The sequence below is a fragment of the Zasmidium cellare genome, assembly GCF_010093935.1.
Source record: "Zasmidium cellare ATCC 36951 unplaced genomic scaffold M409scaffold_54, whole genome shotgun sequence".
Classification (NCBI taxonomy): domain Eukaryota; kingdom Fungi; phylum Ascomycota; class Dothideomycetes; order Mycosphaerellales; family Mycosphaerellaceae; genus Zasmidium; species Zasmidium cellare.
In genome coordinates this window covers 53,003-72,265 of record NW_022986998.1, presented here as the reverse complement: position 1 = coordinate 72,265, position 19,263 = coordinate 53,003, and the positions used below count along the sequence as shown (strand labels likewise).

Here is a 19,263-nt window from a genome sequence, read left to right as displayed (position 1 = left end):
CTCGATCAGCCTGTTCATCGATTGAAAGGTAATCTTGAGCCGAGAATGCATCACCAGCTAGAAGAGTCCTATCGTCAGCACTCCGAAATTGTTCCAGCGAACGATGCTCTCAGATCCCTCCAAACTCTTAAATCACTCGATGGGCATCATCTTCGACTCTCAAGACCAGACCGAGTGACTGAGCCACTGTCAAACGATGTCTACGACCGGCCTTCGAGGCCTCAATCGCAGAGGTGTATGGATGGCAAGTATCATTGCAACGGCATGAATACAACGCCAAGCAAGGGAAGCGACGGACACAATTGATCGCGCAGAGTCGGGCAAGAATGAGGTGCGCGGCTATCCAAAGCAGAAGAGGATGCTGCAACGGATTGAAAAGGAGGTTCAAAATTACCAGAAAGAGCTGTGCGGCTGAGGATACCATAGTTCGGTAGGACCCACAAGGCGTACCGCGTGTAGCAAAGTTGATGACCGGCTCGTCCATACACGGCACATTGGCATTGGAGCTATTTGAGACTGAGCATGCAGCTCAAATCCGGCGTTCTCGTGCCCCATTGGCGACCGAGAATGCTTTAATCCAAAGACTCTTCCTCCAAAATGGTACGATAGAGTCAACGAAGGCTTTATTCGAACGTTAAGACTCGTGACCGAGTGTCCCGGTGGCCGATTCGTACTGAAGGAAGCATCGATAATAACTGGATCCCTTTGGTCGCCAACGATGTCTGAGGGATGCCGATCGAGCATTGAAAGATAATCAAAAGACCTATGAAGAGTGAGCCAGGCTTGGTTCGGCCGTCTCTGCTGATCGCATGCCGTGATCATTGCTTGTCGGCCGGAAAGCTCCTAGATACGAGGACTGCTATCGAGCGGTAGTCAGACCTCTCGTGGCCTAATCGACAAGCTCGTGTATGTCGTTGTACCTTCATGTCAAGAGTGTTCAGCCTCCTCGAGCAGAAAGCCGATAAAGATGCTGTAAAGCCTTTTCGTCTGTGTATCTCACAACTCAATCGCGTCGCCCGATACGCCATGCATAGCCTCAAGACGTTTGATGCAGATGCCCCCTCAGGGATGAGATGCTGTTGCTTGCTTGTTGTACCGGAAGGCAGAGCCGACATTTCGCCCGGAGACCTACCTTGCACGAAAGACAGACAAGGTCTACAAGACCAGCTGAGATGTATGTAATCAATGACAAGATGGCTGGTCTTCGCTCTGGACTTGCGAACTCCACCACCCACCACCGGCAACGCCGTCCGAACGTTACTGGATCGAATGATCGTTTCAATCGATGGGATAGCTTCTGTCCAGTTGGCTACATCTTGGAAACGCCACTTTTGCTCGATGAAGGATATGTATGCGTCCTATCTGATAAGAGCTTACTCGACCTAGGCTCATACCAGTGGCGTGTGGCTTTTGTAACCGACGAATGATTGGAAGACGCTTGCTCCGATAGAGCATAGCTTATCTCGACGAGCGATCCTACGCTTCTGGGACGCCGGCATCTCGAGTCGGCCCTTTGCCTTTGGCGGCACAGCAGGAAAAACTCGACAGAGAGAGCGATCGACTATCAACGAGAGCAAAGAGACGCGATGATCATAATTACTTCTGTGCGTGCGAGCGTGTATTATCCGCTTGTCCTATGGGCGTATGATAGCGCTAGTCCCAATACATCGTCAGGCTGGAGGCCCACGTGGTCCAGGCCCAGAGTCTGGGGAAGCTTAACGCTACGGCTGGGTGGTCCGAGGTTCCAGATGCCACGCTATTCGCCTATCTTGAACTCATGTTCCTGTCGTGCTGAGGCGAGAACGCCATGGCTATCTTGATCGCGTGGTCCAACATGCGCTCGGTGGAGTACTTATGGACGCAAAAGGGCGTCCACAATTTCGGATTCCCCAGCACTCACGCGACCCGTTTTTCACAACACTGCCCCTGAGGCTGAAAAAGACAAGATGGCGGAATACATTGGCGATGACAAGCCGACGTTCTTCGACACCAAGTATGCTGTCGACAGCAAGTACCCAGAAGATAATTTACACCAGATTATCACCACCGCCGGTAAATCTGCCTGCCTGCCATCGCGTCTGACAAACTTCTAAACAAATCGCAGATGGCGAGATTGCTGAGAACACTGACCACCTCCACCGCCGTCTCAACAACCGTCAGATCCAATTGATTGCCATCGGTGGCAGTATCGGCACTGCGCTCTTCGTTAGTATCGGTTCGGCCCTCGCACACGGCGGTCCCGGCAGCCTCTTCATCGCCTATGCCGTCTACGCCTGCTTCCTCGCCCTCGTCTGCAACGGTACCGCCGAGCTCACCATCCTATACCCTCTATCTGGAGGCTTCGTCCGACATGCTGGTCACTTCGTCGACAAGGCATGGGGATTTATGGCTGGTTGGAACTTCTTCTTATACGAGGGACTGATCATTCCTTTCGAAATCACCGCCCTGACCACCGTTCTTGGCTTCTGGTCTGACGACATACCACCATGGGCTATTCCAATTGCCTGCATAGTGTTGTATGGCCTGATAAACATCCTTGCTGTGCGAGCGTACGTGATCAATCTTGTTTTGGTGTCTAACAACGTTCTAACACAATCGCAGGTACGGAGAAGCCGAGTTTTGGCTCTCTGGCGGCAAGGTCATCCTTATCTTCATTCTCTTTGCCTTCACGTTCATCACGATGGTTGGCGGAAATCCGAAGCACGACGCATATGGGTTCCGCTATTGGCGCAACCCAGGGGCTTTTGCTGAGCATCGATCAACGGGCTCTCTCGGACAGTTCGAGGGCTTCCTAGCATGCCTCTGGTCGGCGTCATTCTGTATGGCTTCGTTCATCCGTTTTGAATGAGGTATGTGCTGACATAATTGCAGGTATCGTTGGCCCAGAGTATCTGTCAATGGTTGCAGCCGAAGCCAAGCGACCTCGCGTCTATATCAAGGCAGCCTTCAAGACTATCTACTGGCGATTCCTCCTATTCTTCGTTGGAGGTGCTCTCTGTGCTGGAATTGTAAGTACTTTGATGCCAACACCTCATCAATGGTCCTAACGAGCTTTCCTAGGTCGTCGCCTACAACGACCCAACCCTTGTCGGTATCGTTTCCGGTGACCTCTCCGGTGGCGGCACTGCTGCTGCCTCGCCATATGTCATTGCCATGGATAACCTCAGAATCCACGGTCTCCAGCACCTCGTCAACGCCCTTCTCGTCACCTCTATTTTCAGTGCCGGCAACACATACACCTACTGCGCATCTCGATCGCTCTACAGTATGGCTTTGGAAGGCCGTGCCCCACGTGTCCTCACCTACTGCATCAAGAAGGGGCCAATGGCCGGCGTGCCAATCTTGTGCTTGGCTGTCACCATGGTCTTCCCCTGCCTCTCGTTCCTCCAGGTCAGCAATGGCTCCGCCAAGGTCCTGAACTGGCTCATCAACCTCGTCACTGCCGGAGGTGTCATCACCTACGTCGTGATGTGCGTCAACTACATCTTCTTCTACCGGGCAACTCAGGCACAGGGGTTGGACCGCAAGACCCTCCCATACTGTGGCTGGTTCCAGCCATATTCTGCATGGATCGGGCTTGGGTGGATGATCATGATTGTTTGCTGCTACGGATACTCTTCTTACTCCCCCTGGAGCACCGAGAACTGTTCATTTACTACGCCATGCTGATTGTTGCATTTGTGACTTTCACGGGCTGGAAACTGTGGCACCGAACCAAGTTTGTCAACCCAGCTGAAGTCGACTTGACCTGGGAGCGTCCAACAATCGATGCCTACGAGGCTACCTTCGTGGACCCCCCGCTTGGCTTCTGGAGGGAGATGTTGCAGCTGGTCGGCATTGGAAGGAAGAAGTTTGGCAAGGACCGCAGGAGGTCCAGTGTCATTGAATCATGATGAAGAAGACACAAGGGTGAGATAGGACCTGTTGATTATGATGTTACGATGTCTGAATGCATGAGCGAGTGATAACCACAGTTGCAATCGAAAGTACGTTCACAGCATGTCTACAGTTCGATCAAGTTTCATGACACCATGGTTGTTCCAAAGGTTGTGATGCACGCGCAGAGCGACTGATCAAGAGAACAAGAGAATTGTATCAATTGTGGTCGGAAAACATGTTAGGCCCCTTGCACCTTCCTTGAAAGTGACAGATCGCTACCCTCCCTCCTTCCGCTCAAAGCGGAAAGGCCATCCCCAAAGCTCGCGAGCAGTCCAAACAACTCCTACCACAATCAAGAGCATAGTCGCTTTGGACGTTGGAGAGATGATGGCGACATGTTCGACTTTGAGTCTGATGACGATGGCAACGCAAGGCTTTCCCGAACCATGCACCAAAAGGACTCCGCGGGTCAGAACTTGGACCTCTGTTCGGATTCCAGACACATTCCAGGGGTCCCACAAAAGCGGCGGCAGATACAAGAGACGGAAACCAGTAAGAGCAAGGAAATAAAGTCCAAGGAGATAAATCTAGCCGAAGCTCGCCTTCACCGCATAGCAATTGGACAAAAGCCGACTACAAGACTGCGACATCGCCATCTCTTCGAAAGAACGGGGCAGCAGCTGCACGATGTTTTGGGATCATTCTGGATGAAAGATGTTGTCTATAAGACCGATTCTAAGGAGTGTTGATCGAAGATCGCTTGATACGAAAGACTATCTAAGGAGCGACCCAGCAAGCTAAACATGTGGAAGCAAGACTAGTGAGTTGAGCCAGCCAGTCTTACAGCCATATGCTCTGCCCTCTGCGACAACGAGACGAAGCCACAACCATATTCCCGCGGCTCCCAGACTTTGAGCGCCCTTACGACCAGCAGTGGCCTCTGATCGCCCCGATATCCAAATTGTATGGCGCCTTGACGCCGACCTTCTGGCAAGTGGACTCCCATCCATCGCCATCAATGCCACCGTGGGTATGAGTGTCGGCACACTGGAGATTGTCAGCAAATGTGGCGGTCGACAAGCCACGAGAAAGGCACAAGCGAAAAGACTTACAGCACCGGCATTGCTATCTGTTTAGAAGGTCAGCACAAAGCTCCTGGTCGTGGATGAAACAAACATACCCCAATGCGAGTTTGGCCAAATGCCCGACCAGTCGTTGCAAGCAGTTGTGGAAAGGCCGCCGTTCAATGCATCGTCAACATAGCACTGGCACCAAGTGTGGATCCTAGCGAAGGCCCTGTGTCTGTTGTCAGTCTAGAATGCCCAAGCAACGAGCACTTCGACATACGAGGCAGCAAAGAGGATTGTTGCGGCTGCAGTGAGCTTGATCTTGGCTGGCGACTCTGTGGGAGCTGTGGATTGCCTGAAGACTGATTAAGACTGCGTGGAGTAGCACCGGATACTCGATGAGAGACTTGTTGATGGGCAAGAACATGTCTTCTCAGGAAAACCCATCCTTTTATCATACATCGGTCTCGGTCTCGTTGACACGACCACGGTCAATACCTCCCAATTGACTGGTGGGCTCGTACCCGTTCTCCGTCTTCGCAACTTTCGACGTCACGGTATATCTCATTTCGCGGTTCCACTACGGCTGGATGAATACCAGTGGTGGCATCTCCATCGTCAAACTGACCAGTGTCTTACTCCTGGCCATCGACAGCGACCGCGTGGACGGTCTCGGGCAGCGTTTAGTCCAGATTTACCTAAGGGTGACATCGAAGCGTGTCGGTTCATGCTAATGGCACCGGTACATATCGGCTTTTGAAAGTGACCGTCTTTCAAAGGAGCAGGTGCTGATGACCGTCATGCCAACAAGGCATCTAGTGAGAATATCACCGCATGGCAGAACAACAAACCTTGCAAACCTCCTGCCACCATTCGACTGCAGCACATCTGGGCAACATGGTGCAGCCTTGTCATTACCCTGCGAACAACCAAGACTAAAGCTTGTTGTCTAGATAGAGCCAAGTTCGCCGATGTGGGTTACCACGTGCACCACAAGCAATTCGCCAGACCCTGTCCTTTCCCAGAGCCGCTCGTGAACGATATGAGGCCAAGAAGAGCTTAGGAGTTCTGGGACATGTCTTGATCAAGCGGGGATATGATGGGCCGAAGTTGTTGCTGCTTACATACGAGCATTCGCCGGGTGACTGAGACATGGCCATCTTCAAAACGCCGGATGCTCGACGGCCACGAACGACATTCCAATGGAAATATGGAAAACTCTTGATGCAGAGTAACAAGACGTAGATTGAAGTTCGCAGGCAGCCTGTGTTTCACAGAAGCTATGCGGAAACCCCTATCAGTAAGATCCTCACCAAAGCGTTTTGAGCAGCAACTTCGCCCGGCAAATTGGTATTTGGATGATTAATGCCCAAATCTCCGGGTTCAAGATGGCTAAGACTATCCAAGCATAGACACAAGCAAACCTCCCCTGGTCGACAGTTCCATGGCTAGATGAGCTTATCTGGAACTTCACTATTACTGCCACCAGTCAGGTCAAGATGCTCATCTTCTAGAACATCTGCTATTTTTGTGAGCGCTTGATGAACACTCAAGCGCCGAAACGAAGGATTCCACGGAAGCCGTTCGACGGACTGCTCGCCGGCCCATCACCGCTTCGAACCATCAAGGTCAAGAGAGATAGGCAAGGCTTCGAAGGGACTGAGGCAGCGTGTAATGGCGCGTTGGCTGTGTGGTAATGGAAATGAGCGACGAGCTGTTCGTTCGTTCGGCTCTTACTTCACTGCGGCTGGGCCTGACGGCGAACGGTCGCTCGAAGAGACCCGCCATATCACGAGGGAGTAGATGCTCCAGTACTGCCTCAAACTCACGTGGTCCAAGAACGCCGCCTTTCGAGAGTCTAGATTCCATTGAATCTCAAACACCCGGGGCCGCGATATCAAGTCTCAGATTGGAGTCTAGAAACGCCGGCGGCGAGAAGATACAGTGTCCAACTCGGACCTTGCTGGACCGAGTCAAAGTGGTTGCATAGGACAAGTTTGAATACAAATACCAGGCCATCCGACACGATGCTGAACAGGACATCACACAGCAGCCGCAGCATCCAGTACCTCAAGCACAACTCCCAACACCAAGGTCTACTCCCTCCTTCACAATCAACATGAAGTTCTTCACCATCGCTACCGCGGTCCTCCCCGTGGCCATGGCCGCCGTCTACCGGGCAGCCCCCGTCGAAGCCAGGGATATCTCCCTGACAGTCGACGCTTCCGATGCCTTCGACGTTCTCACTGATCTCATCAAGACTGGTCGGTGGCTTCAAACGATCAACGTGCTTCAGCTGACGAAATACAGGCGAGATCCAGATCCTCGGCCCAGCGGATGAACATGACAAGCGCGAGATTGCTCAGCGCTCTGATGTTCCTGGTCTGCACTGTGGCTATGCGCGGGCTCTTCGTACGGCATCGCCATAATCCCTCTCTGCCCCTTTATCAGTGCTAACATGCCCCGGTAGGCTGCGTCGGAGCCACTGCCGGTACCTTGAACTCTTGCTTCTGGGCTGCTATCTCTCGTGGTGCAGGTAAGACAGCAACACGATTACATTTCCTTGACAATGGCTGACGGTGGGCAGACATTAAGGACGACGCCAGCTGTTTGGCCGCCGCTACTGCTCTGAGGTCCAACTTGGTGAGATTGTCTCCTATCCTGTCTGGAGAAAACCGCTAACGCTCAATGATAGCCAAACGACTGCAAGCTGTGCCTTGGCATCGCGTAGAGATTGGGATGATATGTACTGTGCAGACTAGGAGAGCGACTTCAGTTCATTCGCCCTGTTGGAAGATGGGGCGAGGCTTGATCTACTCACGCTTGACTACGCGTTTGTTGAAAGTGGGTGGAGATCATTGATACCCTGTGGAAAAATTACCTGCTTGGTTCCACCTTTATATAGACTGCCGAATGTTGGAAGAATTGGCAGTATGCGCAATGCTCTTGTCCCTTTATCCGTGTCACTGTTTTCTGGATTGAGCAACGGGATATTGTGCGGTATCTCACAGATGAGAATGTCTCCCTCTTCTCCAGAAAACATACTAGTGTGCAGCAGTCAAATCGTAGCTTAAGGGGTTGAACCTACTTAAGACGGAGATTTTGACCGGCATGTGGTTGGCGAGAGCACGAAAGTACTCCGTAGACGTCAGCCTTGTCTCGATATGTCAACGCGTGGCTCAGGGGCATGTATCTACGTAAAAAGACGTGGGTGTGGACTGTAAAAGTCAGGCAGAAGGGGGAGCGGAAAGTATAGCCATATTGAAGCTAGCGATCTGAGTGCCATCCCCAGGATGCCCGCCGGGTTGGAAGAGGTCGACGCGTATCTCAGGGGGTTGGACGTCCTTATCGATATGGAGAAGGTGGCTATATAAGTGAGGCTGAGTGTGACGAAGGAGAGATGATTCCTGGGTCATGATTGATGTTTACAGTCGGGTACGGAAGAGGATGTCCGAGGTTACAATGGGAGTGTTCTCCCTAGACTTCAGCCTGGTCTTGAGGAGACGACGTGTATCTCAGTGGGATGGACCTGAGTGATGAGATGGGGATGAATGCACAAATTTGAGGCGAACTGAGGAGTGAATGAGGTATGGAACGGGAGTCCAAAGCCGAGTGTGCGACTGCTATCCCCAGACACTATCAAATGTCCAGGGCATCCAGGCAGTGTCGCTGGAGATAGTCCTCCCCTCTCGCTTGGAGATAAATTTTGTAAAAGTGAAGCGAAAAGTAAAGCGAGAAGGGAAAAAAAAAGAGTGAAATGGTGCTCCTTCCGGTCCTGGAATTCTCATGGACACGCTTTAGAGTTCGGGTAGCGCCGTTGCTGCGGTCGCGGCTACAAGTAATTTGTCTCTCTTCTCTTTCTTCTTCCTTTCTCCATCACACCACTACCGTCCACGCCGCCGTTCCCTCTCACACACACTCTCTCAACCAATAGTTTTCGGGGATATCATCATGCCGTACAACTACACCACCGCGAAAGACGCCCTCACCGATGCGGAGAAGGCGCGCATCATCTGCATCTTCTTGAACATGGACCAGAGCGTGGTGAGCCCATTCCCCGCTCTATGCTGCTTATACAAGGCTAACGTCGCGCGTACAGGTGATGCAAAACACGAACTGGGAGACTGCCAAAACGCAGATGGCCTCCGCCAGCATCGAGTCCATGAAGAAAGGCCTCACCAACACGCTCAAGAAGCTGGACAAGGTGGAGAACGGCACCGATACCGCCCCAACTCCAACCAAGAAGACTCCCGCCAAGAAGACTCCCAGCAAGAAGCGCAAGACGACTGCTGGTGGCTCGGTCGCTGGCGTTGCCACGGAGAAGAATGCGGAGAGCGACGATGACCAGGAGCAGGGATCGACTAAGAAGGTCAAGACGGAGGGAGACGACGACGACGAGGAGGAGGAGGAGGAGGAGGAGGGTGAGCAGTACGTCTAGGTTGGGCTTCGGCTTGATATCATCAAGAGACTGGGCCTACAGGAAAGCGGTTCATCAGGAAAGTCTCATTGAAAGGGGTATCATGCATGAAGCCTCTACTACTACAGCTGCCGAAATCATCACGACCGATGCTGTCATAGGAATGCAATAGCAATTGCCAATTGGCAGTCAATCTGCCTCACCCTTTCTTCGCGTTCTTGAACAAATCCAGCAGAACGTTAGGCTGTGCCTGCTCAGCCGGCTGCTGCACCCGGTTCGCAAAGAGCGTCGCCAAATCAATAGACTGCCCGTGAGTAGCCCCTGCTGGAGGCTGCTGCTGTTGCTCCGTATAGTACTGACTCTCCATCACCCCGTCCGTACCATACTCCTCCTGGCCCTGATATCCTTCCCCGTCGCTCGCGAGGTGATTGTATGTCTCCGCCTGCACCGCACACTCCATAATCTTCTTCGCAATCGCCTCTAATCTATTCTCTGCCGGTGTCTCCTCGTCCGAAAACATCCAAAGCCCCACCGTCTGTCCCTCTCCTCCTTCAATGTGCACGATCACAAACTCATCCGTGACCTCAATGTTCTCCGAGCTCGTGATCTCCAAGTGCAAGTTCTCTGGGTTCTTGCGGTTCAAGATCATCACTTCGTATCGCGGTCGTAGTGGATCTTGCAGCTGGCAGACGAAGAGCGAGCCTTGAAGATCTGACTTCTCCCATGCAGCCGTTTCGGGGTTGAAATTGTAGAGGACAGCGAAGGGGGAGATGGCGAGAATTGTCTGGAGCTCAGGCGACCATCGCTGAAGCACCAAGTGGTTCAGCTGAGCGTTGGAAAGCTGCTGCACTGGCGGAGCAACGTTCTGATCGGTGTTGTAGGTATCTGTCTCGTAGTCTGAGATTATGGGCTGAGTCTGGGCTGCTTTGGATTTCTTTTTCGGCATTTTGGTGGACGGATGTTGGGTACTGCTACCGGGATCGGGTGGGAGTGGGTTCTGGGTGTTGTCGTCGGCATCGAAGTCGATTTTGACGAAGACGGTCATGCTGGGCAATGGTGTGAGGTTGGAGTTTCCCCAAGCTCTCGGGTTCGGATCCTTTCACCGTGCACGCGACGGAGGCTTGGTGCTGTCGATCAGTGGGGGCCGATACGGTATGGATGACGCTGCTGTGCTTGGAAAGTTGGTATTTGAACACGCGACCTACAGTTGTTGACATGTGCTGGTGATGAAGTTGGAAAGATCACAAGATTTCTGGAAACGAACGATTCATATGACAATGCGCGACGATTCTTCGATACAGTGAAGCGAAGACTGACGGAACGATGCCGGACAGCAAAACCTCCTCCCGCCCCGCCAGCGTGTCCACGACATCCAGCCTGATGCAGGATGTTCCTGGTGCATTCCCTGCTGGGCCGCAATCTCGCCCAGAAGACGATGAGGACGAAGAACAGCCAGAGGTCACTCATCAAAGCTTATCGCAAGTCGTCTACGCGAGAAGAGCAGAGTATGTGAAACCGCGCAGAGTCAGGATCAAAGTGGGCAGTTGGAATGTTGCTGCATTCAAGGGGACCGAGAAAGATGTTGGAGGCTGGTTCGTTGGAGGGCGAGGGGTGGCGGAAAGGTTGACGGGGTTGAATATTGACGATCCTGGAGAAAGAGAAGAAGTCGCTGAGCAGGAGAATCGGTATGAGAGGGGGCAATCTACCATACCGATTGGAGATAGTGGGAACCTGCCGAAAGACGATGAGGTGGGACTATACTTCCTTGGTTTGCAGGAAGTGGTGGATGTCAACTCAGCAACAGAAGCCCTGAGGCCATACACAGACCCGTCGGCCGCCAACAAATGGAAGGAAGCTATGCAGGCAGCATTACCGGAAGGCTATCAACTGGTCACAGAGCAGCAACTGATTGGTCTGCTACTTCTCGTCTACGCAGCACCAGATGTAGCCAAAGACGTCAAGTCCGTCAGCACTACCAGCGTTGGAACTGGATTGATGGGCTACATGGGTAATAAGGGCGCTGTCACTGCCAGGATAGTGCTGGGTGAAACAACACGGCTTGTATTCATCAACTGCCATCTGGCAGCGGGCGCAGACAAGGCGGCTCTGGAGCGCAGAAACTGGGACGCTCAGCAGATCGTAAGCCGCACTCGGTTCGAGCCCATCCAGGATGCTATGGATCTGGCCCAGACTACCGGCGAGCAGATTGGCGATGAGGACTTCGCGTTCTGGTGTGGTGATCTAAATTATCGTTTGGAAGGTATACCAGGTGACGATGTCCGGAGACTGCTCATGCTTCACACACGGAACGAATATGATCTCAGCCAGAGATCAGCTCAGAAGGTCGAGAAGGAGCTACAACGAGCCAAGGATTCAGCAAACGGCAGAGTTGACGGTGACTCTGCGCCTCCATCTGCTCGATCCAGTGCGGACATCCGAAGAAGTGCAGAGAAACGGCATTCTCGTACGCTAGCCGATGACATCTACGCCAGCGAAGATCCCACGTCTCTTCAAACAACACTCTCGTCCCTTCTTCCACACGACGAACTTCACCAGCAAATGCAAAGTCGCAAGGCATTCCACGATGGCTGGCAAGAAGGTCCCATCACTTTCCTCCCTACCTACAAATACGACCCTGGCAGTGTCGGTGTCTTCGATTCCAGCGAGAAGAAGCGCGCACCAAGCTGGTGCGACCGTATACTATGGCGGACCAGACGCGACAAAGTCACTTATGAGAAGACGATTCGTGAGGAGCAAGATGCCAAAAAGAAAGACGCAGAGTGGAAGGCGAACGGTACTGACCTTGCTGCGAGCGATGAGGAGATTCTTTACGATTACGACCCTGACATGGATGGCGCTGACGCCAACGATGACTACAACGAATATGATGAGTACGATGATGCAGAGGACGGCGTTGTCATCACAAAAGAAGGTTTTGAAGACGAGATCCAATTGGAATACTACACGGCCCACCAGAGAGTTCTGTCGAGCGATCACAAGCCCTTGGATGCCAGCTTTGTGCTGAAATACGACGCGGTCATCCCAGAGCTGAAGGCAAAGGTTCATGCAGAGGTTGCACGGGAGTTGGACAAGGCCGAGAATGAAGGCAGGCCTAATGTCACCGTTGTGGTTGACTCACACAACGACACGCTCGCATCCGCAGACGACCGGCCAGCAGAAAAGTTCGAGGGCGTCTGGTTCGGCGACGTGAGGTGGGCGCAGAGCAAGCACCGATCTTTGACGGTAGCAAACACCAGTCGCGTCGAAGCTACGTTTTCGTTTATCGAACGGCCCGTTGCTGGAGAGCAGACTCCTGGTATTGCGCCAAAATGGCTCACAATCAAGATCAACGATACCGCGCTCCCGAACGACAAGCCGCATTCAGAGAGCGTAACGCTCGAGCCTGGCGAATCGTGCAACGTAGAACTGGAGTTGCGCATCATGGGCACGACCGATGTGCAGAAGCTGAACGACGGCAAAGGCTCTCTGGAAGATATCCTCGTGCTCAGGGTAGACAACGGGCGAGACCACTTCATTCCTGTGAGAGGGAGATGGCTCGACAGTAGCCTGGGCAGATCAATCGACAAACTTGTGAGAATTCCCGAAGGTGGCATACGAAAACTGCAACGACAGAAACCGAAGGCAAAGACAAAGGCCGTAACCAGCGCCGTCTCTGCCGCGAATGAACTATCAAAGAGCGCAGGCAGCGCAGAAGAGTCTACGAACAAGTCTTCGCTATCGCTGCCGAATGATGAAGATGCCGATGAAAACCCAGTACGTTTCTCTGCACCGCGCGAACTGTTCCGGCTGACGGAAGCGGTAGAAGAGCTGAGCACGAGAGTCGTGGCAGAGTGGGAGATGATGTACGCGCCAGTACCTACCACGCCTACCACGCCTCGAGCGTCTTCTGAGGAATTGACGGCGCCCTCCGCGCCCTGGAACGACCATCCTGGCTGGCCGTTTGATGAAGAATGTTGGACAGAATGCTCCACGTCAGTCTGGACGGAGGCGTTGAGTGAGGCGTGCAATGCGCTTGACGAAGATACGGCTTTGGAGTCGGCAACGCCTGCAGAGATGCCGCGAATACAGAGGCTTTATGTTCTGTGTTCTCTACTCGTGCTGTTTCTGAGAAGCATGCCTGACGGTATTATTTCTGTTCACATCTGGCCTGAGATCGAGAAGTACGCGATTGACATCGAGAAAATGAAGAACAAGCCTACGAATGACGAGCAAAGGACATCGATCCAGGAGACATTGGTGACGGTGGGAGAGGGCTGGAACAGCATCAGTTTCATTCTCGTCATGAGCATGCTAGAGCGAATGTTGCAGGAACGGTACTCTTCCACACCTGATCTTTCCACGACAGGAGGGCATGTGAGGAGCAACAGCAAAGAGTCTACGGCATTAAACCCACTCAGCCCCACGAAACGAGCTGGTGGGACCTTGAAGCGCATCGTTACAGGGAAGGGCAATACGACCACGCTACAACAGCTCGATTCCGCCGGTAGGAAAGACAAGACGATCAAGGCGTGGGCGAGAGTATTTGGCGAAGCTATGATAAGGACACCAGACGCCGGCGACAAAGCGAAGGCGGCGGCAGCGAAGAGGAGAGAGGGCGTTGTGGAGGTTTTTTTGAAGAGGGATTGAACGAAGTCATGTGAAAAGTTGGAGATGAGGATGGGGCTTTAGGGATACAAGAGATACCCCGTCGCTTTAAGCGGCATAACGAGATGATGTTGTTTGCTTGGATAACGCCTTGCACCGATGTGAAGACTGCGAGAGGGTTTCGTGGAAGTCCTGTGGCGTCGAGCGTAGCTCGTGGCTAAATTAATTCGGAAACATGTGCTAATGTGTGCCTTGCAGGACACAATTCTCGCTACAACGCCTCTCAAGAAGGGAAAATACCACGGGTCGAAGCAAGAGAAACAAGCCCGCCCGGGAAATACATCGATTTCCACCGTCCGCGCCAGCTCTCCAGAGCTCCCCTTTCGGGGAACTCTTCCGCTTCGAGCTTCGTAGGAAGGTCTTGCCTTTGGAGCCACGGTCTCCAAGAGCAGCTCTGTGTGCCACTGCCTTCACGAGAGGACTTCTTTGGACAAGCATGGAAGCTTGCCACGAGCATTTGGATCGACGTAAGTCGGCGCTATGGGCCTGTTTGCGAGACTAATGTGTCGTATTGGGTAGGAAGTCTCGTCTTGCCTCTTCTTGCCCCAGAGAATGTGGTCTCGGTCTGGCATGTGGACCGAAGATTGATGGCATTAATATAATGATTGTTATCGCGACAATTGAGTCCAATGTTCACCTTCATGCAACATCACTACTGGTTTCTCTGCTCTGCTTCGCCGACCATGGAGATCCAGAACATCCGCCTGCCGCCTCTCAGCTTGGTGACCTTCGAGAAGACATTCTCAAACATACCACATCATTTCCAACTCGACGATGTGCTGGCTGTCCTCGTTGTGGCCGCTGTACTTTCAACACTCTGGTACCTGGGTTTATTCTGGGAGAAGCCAGATCCGCATCTCTACAAGCTGTTCGAGAGGCCTCAAGCTCACATGACCGATGCTGGAGCCACCAAAGGAACTCGCGACATTGGTGAAAAGCTTGGCCAGATCGGTGCCGATGTTGTCATCTTCTGGGGCTCTCAGTCCGGCACTGCAGAACGCAACCGTCTTTCCAAAGAGATTCGGCAGCGGTTTGGCAAGAAGGCTCTGGCAGCGGATGCTTCAGACTATGAGTCTGCGTCGATTGGAAATATCCCAACGTCGAATCTGGCAGTCTTCATAGTTTCTACCTTTGGCGAGGGTGACCCGTCCGATAATCTGCAGGATCTCTGGAGCTGGCTTGAGACTGCAAAGGGTACTCCGTTCTCCAGCTTGAAGTATGTCGCTCTTGGACTGGGGAACAGCAATTACAAGTACTTCAATGCTGTCGTCGATGTTGTTGCATCGAAGCTCAACACTCTTGGAGCTCAGTGCCTGCTGCCGATCGGGAAGGCCGACGATGCGCAAGGCCAGACGGAAGAGCATTACCTGGACTTTAAAGCGGCTCTGTTCCAGCTGTTCAAGGACAAGATGGGCTTTGAGGAGCACGACCCCGTCTACGAACCAGCGATAACACTGGTTGAGGACAATTCTCTGGAGCCGATCGATGTCTACAACGGCGAGCCCTGGAGTCCAAACAAGGATAGAAAGACAGCGCGCATCATGTCACCTGTCCACTCACTTCCGATCAAGGCTACGAGAGAGCTGTTCGATGACAGCAAAGATCGCAATTTCATCCACATGGAAGTCGATCTTAGCGAATACCCTGGCTTGAAGTACAAGACAGGCGATCATCTGGGTATCTGGCCCGAAAATCCAAAGCCTGAGGTGGAAAGATTGCTGCGAAGTCTCGGAAAGCTGTCTGCCGCCAGCAGTCCTGTTTCGCTTCGATCGCTCGATGAGGAGACGAAGCTGAAGGTGCCAACGCCAACGACGCTTGAGGCTCTGTTCGGCAACTACCTTGAGATTTGTGCCGCTGTTCCACGAGAGACGATTGCGTCGCTGGTGCAATTTGCACCTACATCTGCTGCCAAGGATGTCTTGACGGCGATCAGCAACGACAAGGCTGCATATGAGAAGCTCTCTGATTCGATGTACCTCAATCTGGGTCGGCTTCTGGAATATACGGCTCCTGGGGAAGGAGCCTGGAAAGATATTCCCCTTTCGCTCGTCGTCGAAGCCCTACCGGCCATGCAGCCACGGTACTATTCCATCTCGTCATCCTCTGTCGTGCATGCTCGCCAGATTGCCATCACAGCCGTTGTCTCCGACAAGAAGATGCAAGGCGAGGCGATCATTCCCGGTCTATGCACCAACCACCTCCTTGGCCTCCAGCGGTCCTTCTTGGGCGAACCTGGCTCGATGCAAACGACAATCAACGCGCACGTCCGCAAATCCACCTTCAAGATGCCCGCAAGCATGGCTCAACCCATCATAATGGTCGCCGCCGGTACGGGCGTTGCGCCCTTCCGCGCATTTTTACAAGAACGTGAACGCCTCTCGAAGATGGGTCGAGAGATCGGCCGCACAATCCTGTTCTTCGGCTGTCGAAATGAAAAGCAAGACTTTCTCTACGCCAATGAACTTCGTGAATGGGCTAGCATTCCGGAGATGAGTCTCAGCGTCATCACGGCTTTTTCACGACCCGACGATGGCGAGAAGGTTTATGTTCAGGATAGAGTGAAGGAATGTGCTGATGAGGTTTGCGATCTGATCACGGATAAGGAGGCATCGTTTTATATTTGTGACTCGGCGGCCATGGCAAGGGATGTTTCGAAGGTTGTGGGTGAGCAGGTTCAGCAGAGGCTGGGTTTGGATGAGATGCGGTTGAGGGAGTTCATGGATAAGCAGAAGAGAATTAGGAGGTGGCAGCAGGATGTTTGGGGGTGATGGTGCTGCTGAGCATGATTGTTAGTTTTAGATGGCAGATAGGAAGCTACGCACAAGGCTCAGCCTTGCGTGCACATCTCCAGTCTCTCGCACCTTGACTACTTGACTTGGGCATGATTGGCCGTCATTTCAAGGCATCTTTCTGCCCGGAGCAACAATCTAACATTCCTTCGGGAACTATTGCCTCTCGGCCTCGCGATCGGCATCACTTCCCTGCTCGACCCAAGCCAGCAACCATACCCGCGCTTTTAGAAGCCGCGCCCGACCGAGATCTTCCACGTCGCACGCTCGCTCCCACCTGCGCAACCCACCATCTCCCAATCCATTCCTCCCATCGAAAACGCACTGCCACGCGCGAAACCCAACCCCATGGGGTTCTGCAGAATGGGCTAGAATGTCCGCCTCCTTTACGCCATGAGACCCGGCAAGGGCTGCGCCAGCTGCCGCGACCGACATCTGAAGTGCGTCACGGAGTCGGGCAATACATCGTGCACGCGGTGCCTGGAAGCCGAACGGCAGTGTACTTTCGGGCCTAAGTATCTGTTCCGGCAGGTCTCGCATGTTGATGGACCCGGGCAGGGAGTGAAAGGTAGGCAGGAGTTGAGTTATGGGAGGGATCAGGTTTGGGTTTCGACGAGGAAGCATTGTAAGTCGTTGGTGGAGTTTCAATTGTTGGTTGTATGTTATCTGATGTGAGTGTAGTCAGTTTTATACTCGAGGATGGCGCAGGGCTGGAGTATGGCGTTCCCGACGATGAGGAGCCGGTCAAGAAGGTTGTAGAACCACAACAGGCTGTGCCTGAGGAAGTACCAAGACGAGGAGCACCGATATCTGGACTACTTTCGCCAATCGTGCCGTCTGAGGTTCCGAGAAGCAGTGGAGCGGCAACAATTGAGAGCCTTCTGCGATCTGATACATTGTCGGGGGCTCAGAATGTGCTGAACTCGACACAACATCGAGTCGCAAGACCTCAAACTGCCAGCCACGGGCCTGTCCATGACTTCTCTTCTCCTGCTTCCATCGAAGAGCTGACAAAACGGCATGAAGACGGTCTAAACGCTACCTCCCCATCATTTTGTACTCCATTCCCAGTCGGAAGCACCGATGGACAATCTCCAACACAGAGTCTGCCTACGCCGAGCGCGATACCGAAGCCCAACCTCTCACGTAGGGAGGCTTACCTTGTCCAACACTTCATCAACAAAATAGGACCTTGGATGGACGTCTGCGACTTGTATAGTCACTTCACCCATGAGCTTCCAAGGAGAGCCATGCACAAGCCATTGGTGCTCTTTTCTCTGTTGGCGATCTCATCTCGACACCTAGCAATTCTGACTCAACAACCGGAGCCTGCGGAAGCCTCGTTTTATCATGGCCAATGCCTTCGTCTGGTAATCGAGCAGCTGGCACAGCCAGGTTCGATCCACGACGACAACTTGCTCGCCACCGTTGTCTGTCTGCGCATATACGAAGAGATCGAGCACAAAACGGATAATCATCTCCATCTAGCCGGTACGAGTCGCCTTCTCAGAGCGATCCCAACATTTGCACATTCTGGAGGCTTAGGCGAAGCTGCTTGCTGGCAGTCTTTGCGTCAAGATATCTATATTTGCTTGACAAGAGGCCTACCGCCAAGTTTGGATCTCGAAAGCTTTGAGGCATCGTCCGTCTTCACCTTCCGCGACGATGCGGCGTGTGCGAACATCATTGTCCTCTGGTTCGCGAAGATTCTGCGACTTGCTTATTCCAATGACCATAAGGCATCGACAGATTGGAATCGGCTGGCACTCGACGTGGAAGCATGGAATGATCGTCGGCTGAGGTTGTTCCAGCCTATTTACTACGAAGACTTCGACACGACGGACGATCGGCCTTTTCCGGTCATTCACATGATTAGCCCGCCACAAGGTAATAAATTCCAGTCTACAGCCCATACGATTCTAACACACGCTAGTTACCGCTTTGCAGTACTACCATGCTTGTAAGGCATTTCTCCTTCTTCATAAGCCGCACGCAGAGGTGCTGTCTGGCTTTCAAGCTGCGAAACGCCGGCGAACAATGGAGGTAAGATGAACGGAGCACAGGTTGGTTTCATGACTCCTTCAGTTGCTAACAGCCTGCTAAGCGCGATGTGACTTCGCACCTGGTTGCTATCGTTGGGCTAGCGGAATCGAACCCCTTCGTAGAGAACGCCAACTTCACAGCACACCATCTTCTTCGAATAGGTGGCTACTGTATCACGAACCCAGTTCAACGTCAATGTGTTCTGGATTTCCTCGACCACGTCGAAAGAGTTATGGGATGGAGCACCTCGGCCACGATTGCCTTACTGAAAGACCAATGGAGTGACCTGGACTGTCCGAATGATTGAAAGTTCATCTATCTCGTCTACAACATCAAAGCTCAAATCGCTCACCATGGCGAGAGCTACCGTCGAACACCGGCCATGCAGCCATACAAGAACGCT

The 19,263-nt window shown here is 52.8% G+C and overlaps 8 protein-coding genes across 8 annotated transcripts; 6 read left to right on the top strand and 2 right to left on the bottom strand.

Moving 5' to 3' along the window:
- Positions 1-1,946: 1,946 nt before the first annotated feature.
- Positions 1,947-3,893, top strand: M409DRAFT_29656 (uncharacterized protein; the record flags this gene model as incomplete). The annotated part of the gene is made up of 6 exons (XM_033809572.1): positions 1,947-2,052; positions 2,105-2,549; positions 2,602-2,819; positions 2,872-3,008; positions 3,061-3,597; positions 3,636-3,893. 6 exons carry the CDS (start codon positions 1,947-1,949, stop codon positions 3,891-3,893), a joined length of 1,701 nt encoding a protein of 566 aa, XP_033660735.1.
- A 907-nt stretch (positions 3,894-4,800) lies between these two features.
- On the bottom strand, positions 4,801-5,514 carry M409DRAFT_29655 (uncharacterized protein; the record flags this gene model as incomplete). The annotated part of the gene is made up of 5 exons (XM_033809571.1): positions 4,801-4,926; positions 4,992-5,008; positions 5,060-5,175; positions 5,227-5,301; positions 5,471-5,514. The coding sequence occupies 5 exons, from the start codon at positions 5,512-5,514 to the stop codon at positions 4,801-4,803; spliced, it is 378 nt and encodes a 125-aa protein (XP_033660734.1).
- A 1,551-nt stretch (positions 5,515-7,065) lies between these two features.
- M409DRAFT_29654 (uncharacterized protein) lies at positions 7,066-7,677 on the top strand (the record flags this gene model as incomplete). The annotated part of the gene is made up of 5 exons (XM_033809570.1): positions 7,066-7,210; positions 7,257-7,358; positions 7,417-7,482; positions 7,534-7,589; positions 7,642-7,677. The coding sequence occupies 5 exons, from the start codon at positions 7,066-7,068 to the stop codon at positions 7,675-7,677; spliced, it is 405 nt and encodes a 134-aa protein (XP_033660733.1).
- Positions 7,678-8,897: 1,220 nt separating this feature from the next.
- Positions 8,898-9,384, top strand: M409DRAFT_29653 (uncharacterized protein; the record flags this gene model as incomplete). The annotated part of the gene is made up of 2 exons (XM_033809569.1): positions 8,898-8,990; positions 9,046-9,384. The coding sequence occupies 2 exons, from the start codon at positions 8,898-8,900 to the stop codon at positions 9,382-9,384; spliced, it is 432 nt and encodes a 143-aa protein (XP_033660732.1).
- A 178-nt stretch (positions 9,385-9,562) lies between these two features.
- M409DRAFT_29652 (uncharacterized protein) lies at positions 9,563-10,408 on the bottom strand (the record flags this gene model as incomplete). Its single annotated transcript, XM_033809568.1, has 1 exon — positions 9,563-10,408. The coding sequence occupies one exon, from the start codon at positions 10,406-10,408 to the stop codon at positions 9,563-9,565; it is 846 nt and encodes a 281-aa protein (XP_033660731.1).
- Positions 10,409-10,686: 278 nt separating this feature from the next.
- On the top strand, positions 10,687-14,010 carry M409DRAFT_29651 (uncharacterized protein; the record flags this gene model as incomplete). Its single annotated transcript, XM_033809567.1, has 1 exon — positions 10,687-14,010. One exon carries the CDS (start codon positions 10,687-10,689, stop codon positions 14,008-14,010), a length of 3,324 nt encoding a protein of 1,107 aa, XP_033660730.1.
- A 701-nt stretch (positions 14,011-14,711) lies between these two features.
- Positions 14,712-16,796, top strand: M409DRAFT_29650 (uncharacterized protein; the record flags this gene model as incomplete). Its single annotated transcript, XM_033809566.1, has 1 exon — positions 14,712-16,796. The coding sequence occupies one exon, from the start codon at positions 14,712-14,714 to the stop codon at positions 16,794-16,796; it is 2,085 nt and encodes a 694-aa protein (XP_033660729.1).
- A 414-nt stretch (positions 16,797-17,210) lies between these two features.
- Positions 17,211-19,167, top strand: M409DRAFT_70737 (uncharacterized protein; the record flags this gene model as incomplete). The annotated part of the gene is made up of 4 exons (XM_033818875.1): positions 17,211-17,446; positions 17,611-18,704; positions 18,751-18,860; positions 18,922-19,167. 4 exons carry the CDS (start codon positions 17,211-17,213, stop codon positions 19,165-19,167), a joined length of 1,686 nt encoding a protein of 561 aa, XP_033660728.1.
- Between the last annotated feature and the right edge of the window lie 96 nt (positions 19,168-19,263).